The 20,254-nt window shown below is 29.4% G+C and overlaps 2 protein-coding genes across 7 annotated transcripts in view; both read right to left on the bottom strand.

The window, feature by feature from the left end:
• Positions 1-2,103, bottom strand: part of LOC107438509 (U3 small nucleolar RNA-associated protein 6 homolog) — a 32,872-nt gene extending 30,769 nt beyond the window's left edge. Inside the window, exon 1 of one of the 4 annotated variants that reach the window (XM_043043672.2) lies at positions 1,580-2,103. The gene's annotated coding sequence lies outside the window, so the exon portion shown is untranslated. The remainder of the gene's footprint in view (positions 1-1,579) is intronic. The other 3 variants (XM_043043670.2, XM_043043681.2, XM_071184146.1) reach the window with 3 other exon arrangements.
• A 3,560-nt stretch (positions 2,104-5,663) lies between these two features.
• On the bottom strand, positions 5,664-15,782 carry LOC107438358 (phosphatidylinositol 4-kinase II alpha). 3 transcript variants are annotated; one of them, XM_043043689.2, is made up of 3 exons: positions 15,533-15,782; positions 13,887-13,999; positions 5,664-7,549 (listed from the first exon to the last, which is right to left on the bottom strand). In XM_043043689.2, exons 2-3 carry the CDS (start codon positions 13,897-13,899, stop codon positions 6,273-6,275), a joined length of 1,290 nt encoding a protein of 429 aa, XP_042899623.1. In that variant the 5' UTR covers positions 13,900-13,999; positions 15,533-15,782; the 3' UTR covers positions 5,664-6,272. The 3 variants fall into 3 exon arrangements, with proteins under 3 accessions (XP_042899623.1, XP_042899631.1, XP_071040248.1); XM_043043697.2 differs by lacking the exon at positions 13,887-13,999 and having other exon boundaries at positions 15,533-15,772; XM_071184147.1 differs by lacking the exon at positions 15,533-15,782 and having other exon boundaries at positions 13,887-14,057.
• Between the last annotated feature and the right edge of the window lie 4,472 nt (positions 15,783-20,254).

The raw sequence follows: 20,254 nt of genomic DNA, 5'->3' as shown, positions 1-20,254 counted from the left end.
ATGTTAAGGATTATCAATAACTAATCTCAAAAATTAAACAAGGAGAATTTTAATGAAAATAAATAAGAGATTTTACAAATTTAATTCACATAATCTTAATAGGAGAGTAAACAGCTTTTTCTTATGGGTGTGATCAGGAAAACTGAATAATTTAATAATCCTGAGCAGAAAATTCCCACTTTGTAATAGACTGGTACAAAGAAAAAAACAGACAGCGCAGTAATAAATAAATAGAAAATGAGAAATTATAATTTGTGGTATTACTTAATTAAAATACTTCATTTGCTTCAAAAATATACAAATTGGAAATAAGTCTACATGCTTTGAGCCTTGGCCACCAAGCTTTGAGCACTAAAAAACAGTTGCTCACTTTCAAGACTTGACGTGACAGGCATGACATCGATAATCAGATCTGGTAAGTCTTGAAAATGGAGAGCTATCTTTGAATGCTCAAAATATGTTGACCATTATTTTCAATCTGTATATTTTTGAAGCAAATGAAATTTTTTTTTATTATCAAGTAATATCTTATCATTTCAGTTTTCTGCCCTTATTCATTTAATATGCTTTATGGGGTACATTTTAAAATAGACCAGACAAATTAAGTTTTTAGTAAACTGCAGAAGAAGACTACTGACTTTATTTTTATTTTTTTTGTCTAACGGAGGTGGACAATATAAATGATTTTTTTTAACATTTATTTTAGTGTAAGTGTTGATTTAAGGAAAAACATAGAGCATTTTCTTTATAGAGCATATTTCTTTTATTTATTTGAATACATAATTTTAGTCACATGTAACCAGGCATGTATATTATACATGTAAAAAAATCTGTTTGTAAAAAATTTGTCATTATCACAAAAACTTTTACAGCTTTACAAATGATTAAAAAAACAGTCAAAAGTATATTTGACTTTCAGACATTGAAACTTGAACAGACACCAGTGATTTTTATATAAATATTCACTAAATGTTTGCATTGAAATGTTTCTGAGGTATTTAAATACACAAAATAAGCAAAGTATAAGGAAAAACAAGGTAAGTCAATGACTAGTTTTATGACATCAAAAAACTGCTAAATTTAAAGAAATATACATGGATGTATAAGAGCTGATAAAACATAAAAACAGTTTAAAAAAAAAAGATTTTCAAACAAATTTTGTTTTTAAGAAAAAAGATAAACAGATGAAAGTGCAGAAACTAGTAACAATAGTCAATCAATTGTTTTCGGAAAGTTTTTTAATTAAAATTTTGTGTTCGCAGAAAGTTTTTAATTTTTTCTAAATCTACATGTAACATACAATATTTAGTTTAAAATATTTAATCTAACCTCTTTACAGGTATAAAAAATTATTTTTCGCATCGATTACAAGGATGCCTATTCCTGATGTAACATAACTGCAGAGAAAAGATTGGAGTTATTTCCGTATCAATGCCTGTTTTCACCGATTTCAATCGGCAATGCTCCAAAGAATTTTGGTACTGGAAAAGAAATATGAAGTGGTTTGCCCAGTGGTGGTTACTAAAAAAAAACTTCACAGAACTAAAAATTTGCTTGCTAGAAGCATAAAGGTTGATACCTGTGTTGTGACTTGATGGTCTTTTGAAATTCGGAAATTGTAGGATATAACGGAGCTCTAACATTTGATTGTGCACTTATTTATTTGAGTAACTGCTTAATAACTTATTTTATTTCAATTCAAATTTTTGAACCGGGCAAACTCGTTAGAACTTTCTTAATCAGCAAGAAAGATTAACTTTTCCACATTACATTTTTATTTTTATTTTACTGGCAAATGAAAATAATTCTAAAAATATAAGATTATTACAAGAGTGGTTCTTCTAGTTTGAAGTTACTGTATTCAAAAGCAAGGAGTGGATGGAGCGATGTCTTCCTAGGTAAATTTCAGAAAAATAAAAATATTATTAAGAATGAATAAAATTTTAAAAACTATAAAAATTTACTACAACACCGAAGATCTAAAAAATATGATATATTTTTTGTTATTTTCCTTAACAAGAAAAAAAAAATTTTTTTTTCAAACTACTGTAATGTTTGGAAACAAAAAACTGTACACGAGGAAAATTGTATTGCCATCAAAAAGTATTAAAAAATGCATTACTTAAGGATCATTCTCACTCGGATGTAGAAAAAAGTAGGATCCATTCTCGCTTTTGCAAGAATTCGAGGGCATGAATGAATACTTGATTGGTGGAAAGTATTTACTGTTGAAAACAAGCCAATAAAACTCTAGTTCACAATATCAGTGCTCGGATACGCTTTTTGGGAAAAGGTCGTTTCCATGTCTCAACCTTCCCTCAGTTGTATGGGAATATACTACGATATTTTTCTCTTCAATAAAAATTCCGTGATGCTTTCTTTAAGAAAAATGCTTAATGTTTTTTTTTTATAGTCCGATATAGATTCCTGTCTTAACTTTTTTAATCTATTTGATAATCAAGACAGAAACTAACATACTTCTTTCCCCCATGACTGTCCACACTCTAATGGGAGGTGAAAGCATGTGCAGTGTTGCCATAGTAAAAGAGTTGCTCAGCTACATCAGTAACCCATTTCGATCACCGATACAAATTTTTTTGTAGGCGAAAAATTGTATCCAGTTAGAATGGCCCGATTCGCGTTAAGAATATCCCGCACACAGTGAGCATACTAGTCCTGTTGCAGTTCAATGGAGCTGTATGAGTTGAGTTCAGTGCCTTCGCCTACCAGTATTGTATCTCTGGATCGATTCCCTATGGACTCTAATGTAATGCATAAATCCACGTGAATGCAATGCACTGCATCAGATTTATCAAGGTAAATACTTTGTATTGACCAGATTTTTAATTTCGTCTTCAAAAAAAATCATGTTGAGCAGCCGTGAAATGCTCATGTAGAATTTTCATATTAAAAGGCATTATTTATTTTTGCAGAGAAATGTTCGTTAGTGTTGATTGGGGTCAAATAATGACTTTTTAGGACTGCAATAGGGCGGCTTAACCTAGCTTTCATATGTAAGGACTCAATTTAAGTATCTTTTAGATGCCTAAGTTGAACAACTGTGGAAAAGAATGTATACACCAGACCCCAAAAAAAATTAAGAGATCCATTGTACACTTGCTCAGTGTGAAAAAACTTTGTTTAATAAGAAATATAAAAGCGTAATGCGGCCAAGGAAGTGAAATCGCCATTTGAGCACTGTCATAGTCTTAATGTTGGTTAATAAAGTCTATTTGTTTTTTCAATGTTAAAGAAACGTAGAACGAAGTGAAAGAAAAAATGTGCTGACAGTGTAGAGAAGAGTTCGAACAATAGAAATGCAGTTCACCAGTCGGATGCTTTAACGATAATAGAAAAAGAGTATGCCTCCTGGAAGTTCAAAAGCTAAGCTTCTTACCCAGGGTTAGTTAAAATGTTTTCATGCTTAAAAATTCTTTTGGCAGATTCAAATCTTATATGCATATGCGAGCAGCTAATCAAACTGAAAATAAAAACGCCGGCGTTAAACGCAGAAATTTAGTTTATTTCGGATTGCCTAACGAAACCATTAATTATTTAAAGACATAATGTACAGACTGATCGAGATTTTGTCCTCTGCTCATCAACACAAATTTCATTACTAGTGTGACATAGATGTGAAATGAAACAAAACTAATTTGAAGACGCCACTTAATGCCCCATTCCGTTTTTCATAAACATTAAGGTTTAGTCTTGTTGAAGCAAAGAACTGCATTGAAATGAAGACTTTCTCTATTAAAAGACTCATGCCCTCTAACAAATTTTAAGGAAAAGAGTACAACGAATATGTCCAGCTTACCTGCAGATCCAAAACTATTAGTGCGTAAAAAATCTGGTTGAACTAGTACTAAGGTTGTTAAACTCTTATTTTTTAATATATATTTTAGCTGAGACTGCTGTCTCTTATCTTTTCATATTTCTCGTAACCCTTTTAACTTCAAACTACCGGTAAGGGATTTCCTCTTATGTATGAACTTAAATTTTTCTGTTCCCACCATAGGATAAGATCTCTACATTTATTAAGCTGAAATCTGTGGAGTATCAATAGCTAAAAGATTGGTTATAGAGCTACATAATGTAATGCAATCAACATTGGAGTGTGGATGAACTTAACTTTCAGAGGAAAATGCCAAGTGAAAATTGATTAGACTAGTTTTGACTGAAAATTAAAAAAGTTTTTTCCAAAAAAAGGAAAGGAAAAAGAAAAAACAACAACTTGAACCTAACAAAAAGTTTTAAACAGGGATGTGGAGTCTGAGTCTGTAGATTTTTGGGTAAATTGAGTCGGAGCCATTATGTCGCTACAAACAAGCCTACTCCAACTCCAGTTTTTTTTGCCAGTTCGAATTAAGAATGAAATAAAACCAATTTAAAAAAATAATAAATAATGACAAACTGAGTTATTTTTATTAATCAACAATATAGATTAATAAATATTTAGTTATTTTCTATTTTATTGACATATTAATAAATGAGAAAAAGGAAACTAGTTTGCTAGACAATGAGATCTTGCTGGATTCAATATATGTAGTTTCAATGCATTTAATTTTGTTTGATGGCGAACAAATTTAAAAAAGCAAACAAAGCCATATATGAATTTATACTAAGAATGAAAGTATTCTCAGAAAGACTGCAGACATTGCAACTGAGTATCCATCAACGTCTTCCAATGATGAATTTGATTTTGAGAAATATTTGGATAGTTTTGAAAAGGCTGAGGCAAAGTGAATGAAAATAAATAACCAAGAATTTAGATATAAAAATTAAAAACAAGTTTCGACATAGCCCTTGAAGAAATATGATTGTTCCTGGAAAGTGCCTCTTTTAGAACCTATACAAATAAATCTATCCTGAAAAGTTAAAATAAGCAATCCTAACAGTAATGCTCTTCCTCCAGTTCAAGTTAGAGACAGCTCTGTGGTTTATCAAATTGGAGTTACAGTCCTCAGTCAAAAAAGATATAGCACAGCTATATTGTTTTTTAAAAATTACTAATGCCAGTTTTTCCATTTCACAATAAATGCGAATTAATATAGATAATCTGCTATACCATAAATTTTTTTTTCTGTAGCATTTATTATTTCTTTTATATTAAAAAATAAACAAGTTGTAATGTATATGTGTTCACACATAGAGGGAATCTGTGTTTTTAAGTTTAAAATTCCAGAACTCATAATATGCTATTTTCCCTACAGCCTTGGTTAAGAAAAAATATAATTTCTTTCCAGACCAATTTCTTGTTAGGCTTAATATTTATTCCAATTCACTAAACATTTTAATGAATTTCGATCAAGACGTGGTTAAACAAATATTGCATACTACTATTACGTGTGAGTTACAAAAATGTCATACTTATTTGCTTTTAACATATTTATTTACTTAATAGTCTTTTGTAAACATGAGAGCAATTTGGAAAGTTATCTGCATTTCTCTTTGAATAAATACACTAGAAAATAAAACACATTAAAAAAAACCTTATGTGTATAAATTTTTTTTTATTTACACCTAATAGATATCAATATCTGATAGCTGTGCTCTAAAATTGGAAGAAAAAAACAATGGAGCTATGGCCAGTACTAACAGAAGTACTTCACAACAGAAGATACTTTCCAAATTACTCTGATTAATAAGCATAAAAAACAATATTAACTTGAAATATTTTTATTGGAATAACAGCTTCAGCACATGTTATGTAATAAATAGTGAAAATGCTTTAGGAAGCATTCATACTTTTATTAAGATTTACTATGTAAAATAAATTCTAAATAATAATAATAATATTTAATTTATTTTCAAAGAAAAACTACCGCAAACCACTTTAACAAAACAATCTTAAAACAATCTATGAATTTGCATAGTTTACCAATAACAGCTTTGGTAGGAAAGTGCATAAAATTCCCATTGTATCACATGATTCAATAAATTGAAAAAGTTCAAAACAGGTTTACTATTTACAAACCATGATTGAAAAGTTTATTTCATCAGGCTGTAGTAAATGTATTCAGTGTATAGCACATAATGAATGGAATGTTATATCAAGTTTATGGAACAGTGTAACATAAAACAGAAGCGCAAAACAAAACAGGAATTCTGTACATGGACAAGTCTAGACACAATCTTAACTTTCTCAGGAAAACAAATCAATGACACAATTTTCATTCAGGTCACATTTTTTCATATTGAGAGTGTTGAAATGTTAGCAGAAAATTGGGTTATAGACTTTATAATTTTATTATGGTCTAATAGCAAATTTTTCAACACCAGGAAAAAAATGGAGATTTACTTTGAAAAGTCTGAGTAAAATTTTCACTTGAGCTTCTAGCTCTACCTTTATCCCTACCTTGACTTTTTTGAATCAGCACTGCTGGCATTTGGACTAACTGAAGGGGAGATTTTGCATCCTTTAAAGCTTGAGTCAAATTCAAAATCTGACCTCTCATTACAGACATTTGCTTTTCAAATATATTTCTGTCGAATCCTCTGTCTATACTAAACAATTCATAAAGGTCATCACACAACTCTTGAACAAAATTCATATCAGATAACTGGGGTAAAATTAGATCTCTCGTTTCAGATGAAAAAGGAATTCTTGCCATAGGTAACCAAGCCCAATGGAATGGATAAGCCCTCCAAGAGTCTGGATGTTTAAATGGAAAAGCCAAACCATTATCTATGGCAGCTATTTTGATTTCAGGCTTTAGAATTTTGCCACTACCATCTCCTGCTTCATTAACCTTGACATATTTTACAAGCCAATTATCATTTCCTCTATCAGTGTTTCGAATGATGTAATCTAAGACAACTAATCTTTCAAACTGTAAATGGAATTTCTTTTGCGAATCTTCTGGCAGGGCCTCAGAATCAAAAATTCGCAACCAATAATCAGCATTTTGATAACCTTCTACAAACAATTGAAAAGATCCTATTTTAGGAGGCAAGCCAATGCGATTAAAGTGGCAACGATATCGCGGGAACTTTTCAACTATGTTGCGCTTTGTTCTCGATTTAGCTTTGTCGATGGCAGAATAATTGAAAGATTCGCTAACTAGCCGGACAACTTTCGTTTTTGGAACAATATTCAGCTGAAGCTTTTGATCTACCAAGGAAGCTCCAGCTTCAGATAGATAACCTTGATTGGGTACTAAACAACTTCGACCAAAGCAGCAAGGACAACAGATTTTATGCATCCATTTGGTCCATTTAGGATTTAATCTTCCATAAGGTTCTTCATCTTTAGGTTTAAATACTCCAATTTTTACACTGCTTACATTCTTTACAAAATAACTACCACTGGAACCTTGGTATATACGCTCAGGTATAACCCCATGAATAATGGCATGTTCTGCTTCTCGAATCACGGCTGTAAATTCAAGATCTTCAGGAAAAATATTCACACTGCAACATGGTTCAGAATCCATTTTATTTATTAGGGGTTCTCCTTCAAGTGTGCTGTCTGAAGCACTTGATGTATTCAAGGGACATAAAGCTATGTCTGGCAAGCAGTCATTAATTTTTACGGTAATTGGCATGTCTGAAACAAAAGAGAATGTAGCAGATATTTAATAATAATAAAAGGGCACATGAAATCTATTAGACAAGTAATTATAACTTATTATTATCAATAGCATATATATATACAGAAAAATAAAATTTAGAATTGTTCTAAACAATTTTAAACCTTCTTTCCTTTACAAGAGAAAATAGATAAATAGGATTTTCAACATTATCCTCAATCAGAAATTTTTTAATTCTTATGAAAATTTATAAAATTATGAAATTCTAAGGTTTGGATATAAATTAGTTTTTTTTTTAAAGTTACTTTTTTGAAAGACTAGAAATTTGTGAATATCGAGCTACAATCATTAACATAATTTGAGTATTTCATACTTTTTTTTTTAAAACTCATAACAATTTTCTAGTAAAAAAAAAAGGTAAATTATAATATTTTTAAAACCGGTTAAAAAAAAAAAACTTCTACTGTAAAATATAACCTACAGTATTGTACAATCTCACAAGGTCTATCAGCAATCTGTTATCTATGTTTATAACTATGAATTATCATCATAATGAAAATATTTTTAATTAAGGTTACTATCAGGGTTCCCACTCAATTTTTAATAAAAAATTCAAGGACTTTCAAGGACCTAAAATCAAATTTTTCAAGGACCTATTCGGCATTGTTATATGCTAAAGTACATGTCAACCAGATTTTAACCTGCCTAGAAATTGTATATTTTTAAATCATAATGCTTATTTGACAAAAAAAAAAAATATATTTATTAAATTTATCAGCTAATAATACAAACGGTTGATAGTTAGATAGCTGTTTCAAATCATTTTAAAAAATTCCAATTAACAAAAAAAAAAAAACTCCAATTGACATAGGATACTAGCCAACATTTAAAACTAGCATCAGAGAAACGTCATGAAAAATTTAATGAAGTGAATTACAATTAATGAAACTGAATGAATGTATAATGCATATTACATTAGCATGAATTTTTAAATTTAGTGAATATACCTAATTTTCACTAAGTGTAATTTTTAAATCGCATTTATACGAATCTAGATATACTATATGTGAATCAAAATTATAAGAAAGGTGAAGTCTCAAAGATTGCGTAAATCACGTAGCACAGTGTGTNTCTGTACTGTATATATATAACATAATCAATCTACAATATGTTTGTAATAGGGTTTTAGAGTTAAGAAACATTTAAATTGATTTTGCTTTAATAAAAAAGATTTTCAGTACATCCAAATAAATTACTCAAATTTGAAAATAAAGGTTCTTGTTGCTTGAAAATCACATTAATAACAAACTTGTTGGCCAGTCAGTAGTATGATACATTGGTCAGTAATAGGTAATGATAGTTTAAATATCGAATCCAATACATAACATGAAAAGTGGATGAAAGAAGAAAACCACAAAAGTTGAAGAAATATTGGACTGAGTTTTGTAAAGTAATCTTTTGTACTTAAATAATTAAATCAAGTAATTATTTTAGTCATGTTTTACAGTTGGATGTAAAAATTTCTATGGTGTATCAACAGCATGCTATATAATCTTATTTTAAATAGCGATTTGAAATACATACAAAAATTTTCAACACATAATTGCTTGTCTCCTAAGAAATGATAAATTAAGAAATCATAAAAGCGATGCCTCCCTAATTTGATGCATACCACACTATCTCAAATTTGATGAGTATCTTAACAATTTGAATGTTAGAAGAATTAAATTTATAAAAATTATAGGAAAATGTTAAAAATGAGAAATACATTGAGATTCAGAGGCTACTGAACTACCCATTTAAAACATTTGATAGTAATATTATTTTGTAAGAATTTTTGAATAAAGCAATAAGCATGAAGTTGGGAGGGGCTTTTTTTTAAATTTTTTAAAAATCTTATCAGTCTTATTCTATCAATTTTAGCCATGTCTTTCTACTATAATAAGGAAGTAATGGTCTTTCTATATAATAAAAAAGCAAACAAGAGTGTTCAACTAGTTTGCACATGTGAATATCTGTGTGCTGATTTCACAATTTTTTTTTTTAATACAGGCTAATTGGAAGTGGATGAGTAATCCCATTAATGTTTGCTATTTGAATAGAATTTGATCTTTAAATTTAATTTTAAAAAAATATTCAAACCACGTATTCAGTTATCCAAATTATTTTATGATGACTTCATTTCTAGTAAACATTTCCGCTTTTTAATAATCAATCACAATTACAAAGCAAATATCAGTTTATTAAGGTCTGTCTACAAGTGAGCAAAAGAAAAGGAGTTTCTTGGAAGTTGAGAGAAAATAATTGTGTGAGTAGAGGGAAAATTCTCATGAGGAGATGGGGTGAAGTTCTTCGTGAGAGGAGAGATTATTTACAGGCATTTGCTTTCGTCAAGGTTGACAAAATACCTAATTTTTTTTAAATATTCGACAGCCAAATTATGAGATAAAATATATTAACAACATTTAATATTTTTTAAAAATAATATAGCTAAAATAATAAAAATTTCCAACTAAAATGTTTTAAAAATTATTTAATTACAACAAACTAATCCCAGAACTAATAAAATCATGATTCTTTTTGTTTAAGCTAAACACTCTAACATTTTAAAGACAGGGAGGTAATTTGTCAGTTAGGTATCAAATGAAGAGTAAATTATTTTAGATCAGAATGTATTCAAGGAAAATATATATTTTAAATTTCCTTAGGCAGAACAAAACTTTCTTCAATATTGGTTAACAACTTATTTAATGAATTTTAAAAGCATTTAAATGAACATAAAACTAAATGGGTATAATTGAAATATATTTATTGCTAGCAAATTATTTTACACACTGATAAAGGAAAATCATAATTTAACAGTTTAATGTTACTCTTATTCACTTTGCCTCTAGTTTTATTTTTATTAATCTACTTAGAAATATAATAATTTACCCTTTCATCATTTCTTTGTATAAAACCTTCATTATGAATGAAATTAGAGTTCATAAGAATATATTTATAAAAATTATTTTCCATCTAATTTATTTTTAAAAAAATCAATTTGTTTATATCAAAGAGTTTCTTTAAAAAAAATCAAGCGTTTAAAATCAATATCTTAATCATGACTTAAATTATTCCAACCCTGAGTATTGTTATTAAGTTTAACAAGGAACCAAACTCCGTTTTATGTTAATGTGCTAAAATTGACACTAATGATTATAATTTGCAAATACATGAAATAATGATACACTGCTTTGGAAATCTGAAATAAGTTTAAATTTCTAGAGATAAAAAAAAAACAATATTAAGCTAAAAGCATCATTGATTATAATGTTCAACAAACTGATAAGGATAAAACTGATAACATAACGAATTGGCAATTCAGTTGTAGCTCAAGAGCTACAACTGAAAGCTGAGATAGCATTAGAAAGAAAAAGAACGCATTTAACTAAAGAAAAACACCTTTATTTTTAAGAAAACAGAATTTTGCGTAGAAAGTATAAAAATGCATATAATATAAAAATGCGTGTTTCAAGTGCAGTTAAACATTTTTAATAAGCTCAATAAATTAATTTTTAAGAAATTTATGAAAAAACTCTTAGTTAAATTCAAATTAAGCTCTTAAGAAACAAGATGATAGGTTTTTTAACATTAAATAAATCATTTCTTTTATATTTTCTCATTATTCCTGGGATCTCATTAAATCAAGGCTCATAAAAAAGGAATTCAACCATAGATTATGAATTATAAGTCGATATAATTACAAATATTCAATTGAACTTTCAAATTCTAATACTAATAGAAAAACATGTAAAGGGATTATTTTGAAAACAAATATACATTTTCATGTTCAAAAATACATTTACAGTAAACTGTTCATCAATGTAGCCCTTGAATGGCTAATGCAGGTCTTTACTTTTTAGCCAAAAAACAATAGAAAAAAACAACATAGCTCGTGGAAATTTTTAAAGTTTTTTTCAAACTAATATCAATGATTAAAAAAAACACAGTAATTATAGGAAAAAATTTATTTCAATTTTTAAAACTTGAATGCCAAAAGAAATCTCTTACCTTTTTAAAATTAAAACACGTAATTCAAAATTGTTTTTTAACAGGAAATTAATTTTGTCAAAGTCACACTTTTCAGAATATGTGTAGCAAAATGATCACATACAAAAACGTTAGTTTTATCCATTTCAAAAATATTATACATGCATTTTTTAAATGTTCATAATTTGCTATATTTTGCTCTTTAATTTTTACAAAAAACTAACTATGTTTCTTTAAAACAAGATAACTTTTAAAACAACAAAGCATGAAATAATTCTGTTACAGTACAAACTGGACTACCCTAGTTAACTTCAAGGCTAAATAAAATTTCTGACGTGGCCTTCTTACAAAAAAGATTGTACAGCCATACGTACGTATGTATTATATGTTTGAAAGAAAAATATGTTTTATAAACAACTTAGTGGAGTTCCTACTATTTTAAAGCTGATTTTCTCAAATTTAGTTAAACTCTTTCTTCCACTAAGCCTCTAAATTTAAAACTACAGTAGTAAAATAAATAAATGCAATAAAACAGAAATTTAAAGAGTCAACAAAAATATTCAAAAACTAAATGTAAAATTAATAATTTAAAAGCGACTGCTTAGCTTTTATTAGAAAATATTGGTTATTTAAACAGAAAGGAGAAGGAAATACTAACACAGTAAGCATCATGCTGCAAGCATAACAATGACTTCATTTTAAAAGGAATACAAAAGCTTAAGGAACTTTAAAAAATTAACTAAAAATAATTATATACGAAAACAGCCACAATAGAAAAATATTTTTCTCCTTACAAATAGTATCACTCTCAAACTACAAATAGTAAATACTAATAGTATATATATATATCAGGGGTCTGTTTAGAAGAAATTTGGGTCCGTTCACAGACCCTTCACAAAATATCATTTTATAAAAACGGACCCTTCACAAAATTTTTCTTTTAATTGGACTCTTCACAAATTTGTTTATCTTCGTTATTGTTTTGTTAATCGAATAAACCCTTCCCAAGGGGAAAAAATAAAGATGGATATAAACGAATTAAGTTTTGTCTTCGGCAGTCGCTTTTTCCTATATTCGTCCGAAATGAATATTATGCGTTCAGCAGTATAGGCTAAATACCAAATATTTGTATGTTGCACCTCTAATTTAGAACCAGCAATTGTTGCTTAGTTTTGAAAATTTAATTTTTTTTAATTATAGTTTTACAGTGTTGAGCATATTCTTGTATCTATTTACAATTTAAAAACTCTTTGAAAAAGTTTTTTGCAATAACAGGACCCTATTTGCACAAATTCATAAAAGCAGGACCCTGGTTGAAAGAATGTGACTTAACATTTATTTTATATTCGCAAATGACGAGTCATTTTTTCATAATTTTAGAAAAACGGTCCTTTCACAAAATGTCTGGACAGACCCCTGTATATATATTGGTCTTTTCTATTCTTAAGTTGAGTTGTTCACAAATTCATTAAAGCATATTCTTACACTAAGCTTCGTAATTTATCAAAACAATACTATAAATAAAAATGGTGAAAACAGAAATTTGAAATGGCAAGAAAAAACGTAACATTACTAACTTTAAAAAAAAAAAATTGCTCAGGAAAAATACTCATTGAAAAATGATAATAAAAACAGGAAGGGGAAAGTAATAGACTATATTACTAAGCATTATGTTTTAACAATAATAATTGTTAAAGCCTGGATTTTAATGACCTGAAATGTCCTAAAAATAGCAACAACAAAAAAATGTCCTTTTAACGTCAAAAGATTAGTTTATAATTATGCTTCAATTTTAAAATTCATATTTAATACAAGTACATTAAAATACATACCTATTTTATTACGATACACTTTTTTATTTAAATTTGAAATAAATGTTAAATGATAAACAAATCGAAAAATAAATAATGTTAAATGATTATATAGAGAAATAAAGTTTGCAAAAGATATTGATAGTGGCAACATAAAATGCAAAATTATAAGAAAAATTTTAAAAATAAAAATGAGCTAATACAAAAAAAAAAAAAACCTAAAATGTCAGAAAATATCATACACAGAAATTAATTCTTAAAATGTGAAATAATTCCATCAAACGAAAAAAAAGAAACAAAAACCTAAACCTTAAATAATTTCCTAAATAATAAATTAGATAAAAAAAATAGGAAATGTCACTAAAATTCAGGCCTTAATAATTATTTAAAAGCAATACAAAAGCTTGGGTAATGTTAAGAAAATTAAATAAAATAAAGATGAACAATAAATAAGACCAGGAAGAAAGTTATGGCAACATGCATGCATCAGTCATGTTTTTAAAGGGCATACCTGTATTTTCCATTAGAAAAACTGAAAAATTCCTCAAGTAATTGATAAGTGATGAGTAACTTCTGAGAAAGTCTTAAGTCATAATTTTCTAAATATTGCTGTAGAAACCATATCTGCATGAAAACAATTTAAACCTGACTAAAAAGTAGTAATTTAAGAAAAGAAAGAACATTGCAGCGTTGTAACATGATAAAGCAAATTTAATCAGTGGGTATTGAGAATGATAACAGAGATAAAAGTTTTGATTTCTCATTGACTTATAATTATTTTGAACTTCTAAAGATAGACACTGTTAACAAGACTTTGTTAAACAAGGATATTAAAAATAAATGAACTATTTTTGAAACATAGAGATTATGTTATTTTTTGCTGAATAATTCAATAGTTAAAAATATTAGAATTTTTCAATAAAGAATATTTAAAATAATAATGGTGAAAATATTGAGAGCCAATAATTTTAAAATGCTGCTGAATAAATAAAAAAAAGATATTAATTTTTTTTATTATAGATATACTATAGGTATATGTTATAAATAAATTAATATTCAATAAGAAATATTAAGTAAAGAAATTACTACGTAGAACGCAGTGGCATCTAATTTAGATATGACTTTAATCAGAATAACAATAAAAGATTTAATAATAAATAATTTTGACATAACAAACACAAATAATTTCACTACAAATATTATGAATGAAACAGATTTGTTACTTTCTACTCCATTAATTAAACATTTATTAAGAATGATTAATATTAAATTTTATAAAATAGAGAATATTTTAAATAATAATAAAGACAATAAAATATGAACAAATAAATTAGCCAATTACTTTAAATTTCTGTTGTATATGTGCTCAAATAAAAACACTTCAAATCAAAATACTAAAATTTCTCAATTCATCTTCTGTTATGTTATGAGATAATCAACATTAAACCTTTTTAATGGATAATACATCAAATAATTATAGTTAATGCATTAAAAATAATAATGGGTAAAACATTGTGGACCAGTTACTTTGAAATTAAGTAAAATGAAGAAAAAAAAGTCAAAATCCAAATACTAATATATCTATGTTAATAAACTGTATATATACTCTGTAACTGTAAAAGTTATGTTCCATGATTAATAAATTGTGTTGTATGATTAATAAATTATGTCAGTTTAAAATTGTTAAATAAATTAAAATTTAAGTAGAAGTATTGGTACAATTGAAACTGCTTTGGCATTTATAATTTGTGTAACTATTGGAAAGATAATTACTTTTAAAATCACAGATGGAGGGATAAAGAATGATGCAATTTATTAAAGCAGAATATCCTAAAATAATAATTTGTTCAACTGATTAAGTTTAAAGTAATTAAAATTTTTATTTTTGCAAACAATTATTTCTTTTTCAATTAGTTAACTTAATTATGGTTAACCTAAGTATGCTTCAGATTTTAAAGTTTGTGTAATGCTCGAAATAACCTATAAGTTTGACAGTTGTGTTATTTATAAAATAACCAAAAAGATGCATTGAATAAATGTAGCTTTAAGTCAATAAAAAAATATTATTATTTCCTTTTTTGTTGCAAAATATGTAACAAGAAATACTGATAAATCATATCAGTTATGATAAGAAGTAAGAATTCACCAACTACGTACATAGAAGTGTGTTTTACATTTTTTTCCTGTCTAGAATATTATTATTGACAACTGTTCACTATATTGAAACAGCTATAATATTCATAATTAAATCGATTAAACTTAACTTCCGGAACAAGATAACTAGCATATGACATATGACGATGACGACTCTTTCAACACCACAGATGTTTACAATTTTTAATGAATTGGAGTTGAAGTACTAGTGATATTTTTACTAACTCATGATTTTAAAACAAATGAACATAATATTAACTGTGACTGTGAATTAGAATGCCTGCAATCACAGCAAAATTTTGATTAGTCAAATAAAAACACGTGATCAGAATAAATGCTAAAGGGCTTTTCTCACTGTATGTGATTGAAGGGCCATTCTCATTGGATACAATTTTTTTCCACATGACAGCGAGATTCTGATTTGGTAGTTTTACATAGGATTTTCAATTAATCATAGTTCTCATTCACTTGTGATGAAATCACATGCTATTAATATTTTGTACTATTTTCCATGCTATTGGAACTTTATCCCATGCTGCTGGGACCATATTTTCCAGATTGCGGCTACCTCCAATAATTTAAGGGTCAAAAATACAAATCACAGGGAAAAGAAGATATGTTTATTCAAAGAAAGTAAAGTTTGTCTATAGCAAGAACTCCCTTGTCCCAAAGTCTACTGTAGTCTGGTCTCCCCTGATTCGCTTTCTTTTGGGGCTGGATCTTCGACTCCACCAAGACCCATTGAGTACATGTGATATACGTGTTTGCAAAATCTGTGGAATTTAAAGTCCTGCGGTCTGTCGCTGAGCAGTGTCATAGATGCAGGGATCTAGGGAAAATTCTGCTGTCCCATAGCGTGGGGTTTTAGGAAATAACACTCTTATATCTAACAAGCACTATTTATTATTTAATTACAACATTTAGAATTTAGAATACAAAAGATGCGTCTTAACGCAACGCTAACAGATGAGGAAAACAAACTGAAACTTTTAGAGGGAAAGTCCCAATTCGATTGCGTAGGCGTGATAGTTCGTAAACATAGCCTCGAACGGCTAAATACACGACATCTCCTCCCCCTTTAAAAATGGAGATTTAAAGGTCAAGTCTCTTAGGGGGCCGTCTAATCCTTTGTGATCGCCTCGGCTGAAATGGAGTTTGTTGAGAAGTTGAAGATGGAGTACTTCTCGGCAAAACAGCTGAACTCGGGTTCTTAGTTGGAGATGGTTGGCGAGTTTCTGGTGTTGATTTGACAGATCCAGAGTGTTTTTGGATATCTCCGCCAGGATCAGTGGGTGCAGGAGAATTATCCGCGGTGCCCATGTGTGGAGTTTCACTGCTGAAACTAATTCGTGGAACGTGAATAGTCTTATCCAAGATCTGGTCTCCTGTTGGTCGCATTTGGTCTACGTGGCGTCTATACAATGTACCTTGTACATTAACTGTGTAGTGAAGAGCTCCATCTTTGCTCATGACAGTTCCAAATTTCCACCTTNCAGCATAGTGTTCAGCAGTTCTTGTTTATAATTGCATGGCATTGCCAATGAACGAAGTTCTGCTAAATAAGCATTAATACTTTCTCCCTCGTGTTGTTTACGATTAAGGAAAATATGTCTGCTAGGAATAATTAATGGTTTTGGGTGAAGATGATCTTTAAGAGTGTTTTTTAAGGTTTCAAAATCAGCTTCAGCTGGATTGTTGGGAGCCAACAAATTTTTTAACAAATTATACAATTTTGCTGATAAGCTGGAAATTAATGTTTTTGCTCGTTTTTCATTTGGAACATTTTGTATGTCCAAAAAAGCCTCAAACCGCTCCAAAAAAGATTCAAATGTCTCTTGGGAATCATCGAATTTCTCGAAATTCACACCAGTAACGTTACTTTTGTTTCTGGTTTCGTCTTTCGGCTGCAGCGCCGACATTAACAATTTATTTTGTTCAACTAATTGAGAGATGAGGTCCTCCATTTGGAAAAAGAAATAAATTGTCCTACCTGGAGCAGTCTTCAAGAGCAAAAATATTACCTATCTTCAGGTACTTGAAACCTTAATCCAAATTAGTTTCACTTTGAAACGTAACTTTTTCAAGCGATGATTTTTTGTATTATTGGAAAATAAAATTCACCAACTCGTCGCCAGTGTGCTGTCCCATAGCGTGGGGTTTTAGGAAATAACACTCTTATATCTAACAAGCACTATTTATTAATTAATTACAACATTTAGAATTTAGAATACAAAAGATGCGTCTTAACGCAACGCTAACAGATGAGGAAAACAAACTGAAACTTTTTGAGGGAAAGTCCCAATTCGATTGCGTAGGCGTGATAGTTCGTAAACATAGCCTCGAACGGCTAAATACACGACATCTTTCCCCTTCAGATCTACTTCTAAATTGTGTAAGTGGTCTCACAAATTGTGATGTCATGTGTTTTGATCATCCTCAGGGATGTTTACCAAACTGTAATAAAACTAATAATTACTGCAAATAAACTGTAATAAAATAAAGTACCTACCTACTTCTCTTACTGACTCAAGCAAAAGCCTTTTTAAAGACCATTCTCCGTGCATGCAGTTCACACATTTCCGATCTCCATCAAGGGAAATGAGAAGCTGATTGGCGAAAAAAAATTTTTCAACGAGAACTCACTAATCAGGTTTTCCATTTTCCTCGACAGCTATCGAAAGTGCGAGAAACAATTTGCCGTTTAAATATTGTCTTTGAGTTAAGGCAGGTAGTTAGGTTAGTACTTTATTTACGTCGCACTAGAACTGCACAATGGGCTATTGGCGACAGTCTGGGAAACATCTCTGAAGATGATCTGAAGTCATACCATCACAATTTTGTGAAGACACTTTCTCAATTTTGACATAGATCTGAAGGGGAAGAAAATTTTCCCTAGATTCCTTTACCCATGGTACAGCTCAGAAGCCGGCTACGGGAGTTTCGATTGTTCCAAACTGTTCTTTCCATGGAGAAGCTTCACGTTTGTGCGTCGGCTTTCGTAAATTTAAATATCATCTGCTCTAATTAATGTTGCCCCCTTGATCAAGTTTTTTTCTTAAATTTTCTAAAATTGAGATCTAGACATGTATGTGTGTTTTCAAACAAATTATCCCACTTATTTTGAAATGAAGAAACCGATTATAAAAGAATTTTACGTTTCAAGAAAACATAAAAATATATTTTTGAAAAATAGCAATGAGTCCCATTTATGCATTTAGACACATTAATAACTTGCATTTTTTGAACTAACAAGTTTTTACTTTATTTACTTATTTTCAAAAATTATTATAATTATTTCCTGGCATATTTGGGTGTTTCAAACAAACTTATACATACTCTTTTGATAGTGAAACCAGTTATAAATGAACAGTTCACTCCAATAAAGTATTAAAAATTCTCAATTTTATTTTTTAATTTTCTGTAAATTTTTCTTGACGACGCTTATGTCAAACAAATTGACAATCACTTTTAATTATGAAACCAGTTCGAAAGGAATTTTTACTGCGAAAAATACCAAGAAATTCGAAAACTGATCGCGCTTTAGTTAGTAATGTAACTGCTATTTTAGCGCGTGTTTCATCAAATAAGTTCTCTTTTCCCATTTTTTAAAAAAAATTCTTTATTTCGATTTTAAGACATATATGGCTGTTTTTCAATCGAATTGCTACTCACTTCTAACTATTAATCCAGCTTCAAATCAAATTCACGTGGCAAAAAATTGAATGAAAAAGAAAAGATTTGCAAAAAATCCATCCTTGAGTTAGTAATATATGTGTCACGGGCAATGTAAATAATTGGGCATTGTTTATAATGCCCGGGCAATTTAAAAAGTGCCCAAAAGGATATGACAAAATGATAAATTATGTTGCAATTATTACATTGCCCGGTCATTATGTATAATGCTAAAAGTCAAGTGGGCAATTTGTGCGACACACAGCCACAGGGTGTCTTGGGATATTCATCCACTTTTAGATGCACCTGGATAATTTTTTTTTAAAATTTTTCCCGCACATGCGCTGTATAAAGCAACTACTTCAATTACTCTTATCTGGCGCAGTAATTATTATTATTTTTTTAATTTTAAAGCTATAATTTCGGTATCAGTTTAAAATTGATTCAAACGCTTTGTTTAATTTTTTTTTAAATATTTAAGCTATAGCAAAAGTGGCACTAGACCTAGTATATATTTCGGACATTTACCAAAGGTCTAGTCATACTAGGTCTGGTTAAGTGCCATTGCCCGGTATACATTTGCCCGGTATATCCTACACTGNCCTGTTTCTTCGGCATTAACGGTCATGTGGCAACAGTGGCGTTAGAGCAACGCAGGACGGTCAATTCTGAATGGTACACGACCATTTGTTTGCCAGATGTCATGGGAGAAATTCGAAAAAAGCAGAAGAACAGGCGAATCATTCTTCATCATGACAATGCGAGCTCTCACACATCGACTCATACAAAGTCATTTCTGACGGAGCGAAAGATTGAACTGATGGGTCATCTGCCGTACAGCCCTGATTTGTCACCCAATAACTTCTTCTTATTCCCACACATCAAAAATAAATTACGTGGACAACGATTTTCGACCCCCGAAAAAGCGGTTGATGCATTCAAAACGCATGTTTTGGAGTTACCTCAATCGGACTGGAGAAAGTGTTTTGAAAATTGGTTCAAACGCATGCAAAAGTGTATTGATCATCACGGAGAATATTTTGAAAAACAATA

The sequence above is a fragment of the Parasteatoda tepidariorum genome, chromosome 8 (assembly GCF_043381705.1).
Source record: "Parasteatoda tepidariorum isolate YZ-2023 chromosome 8, CAS_Ptep_4.0, whole genome shotgun sequence".
Classification (NCBI taxonomy): Eukaryota; Metazoa; Arthropoda; class Arachnida; order Araneae; family Theridiidae; genus Parasteatoda; species Parasteatoda tepidariorum.
This window is presented reverse-complemented; position numbering and strand designations above follow the sequence as displayed.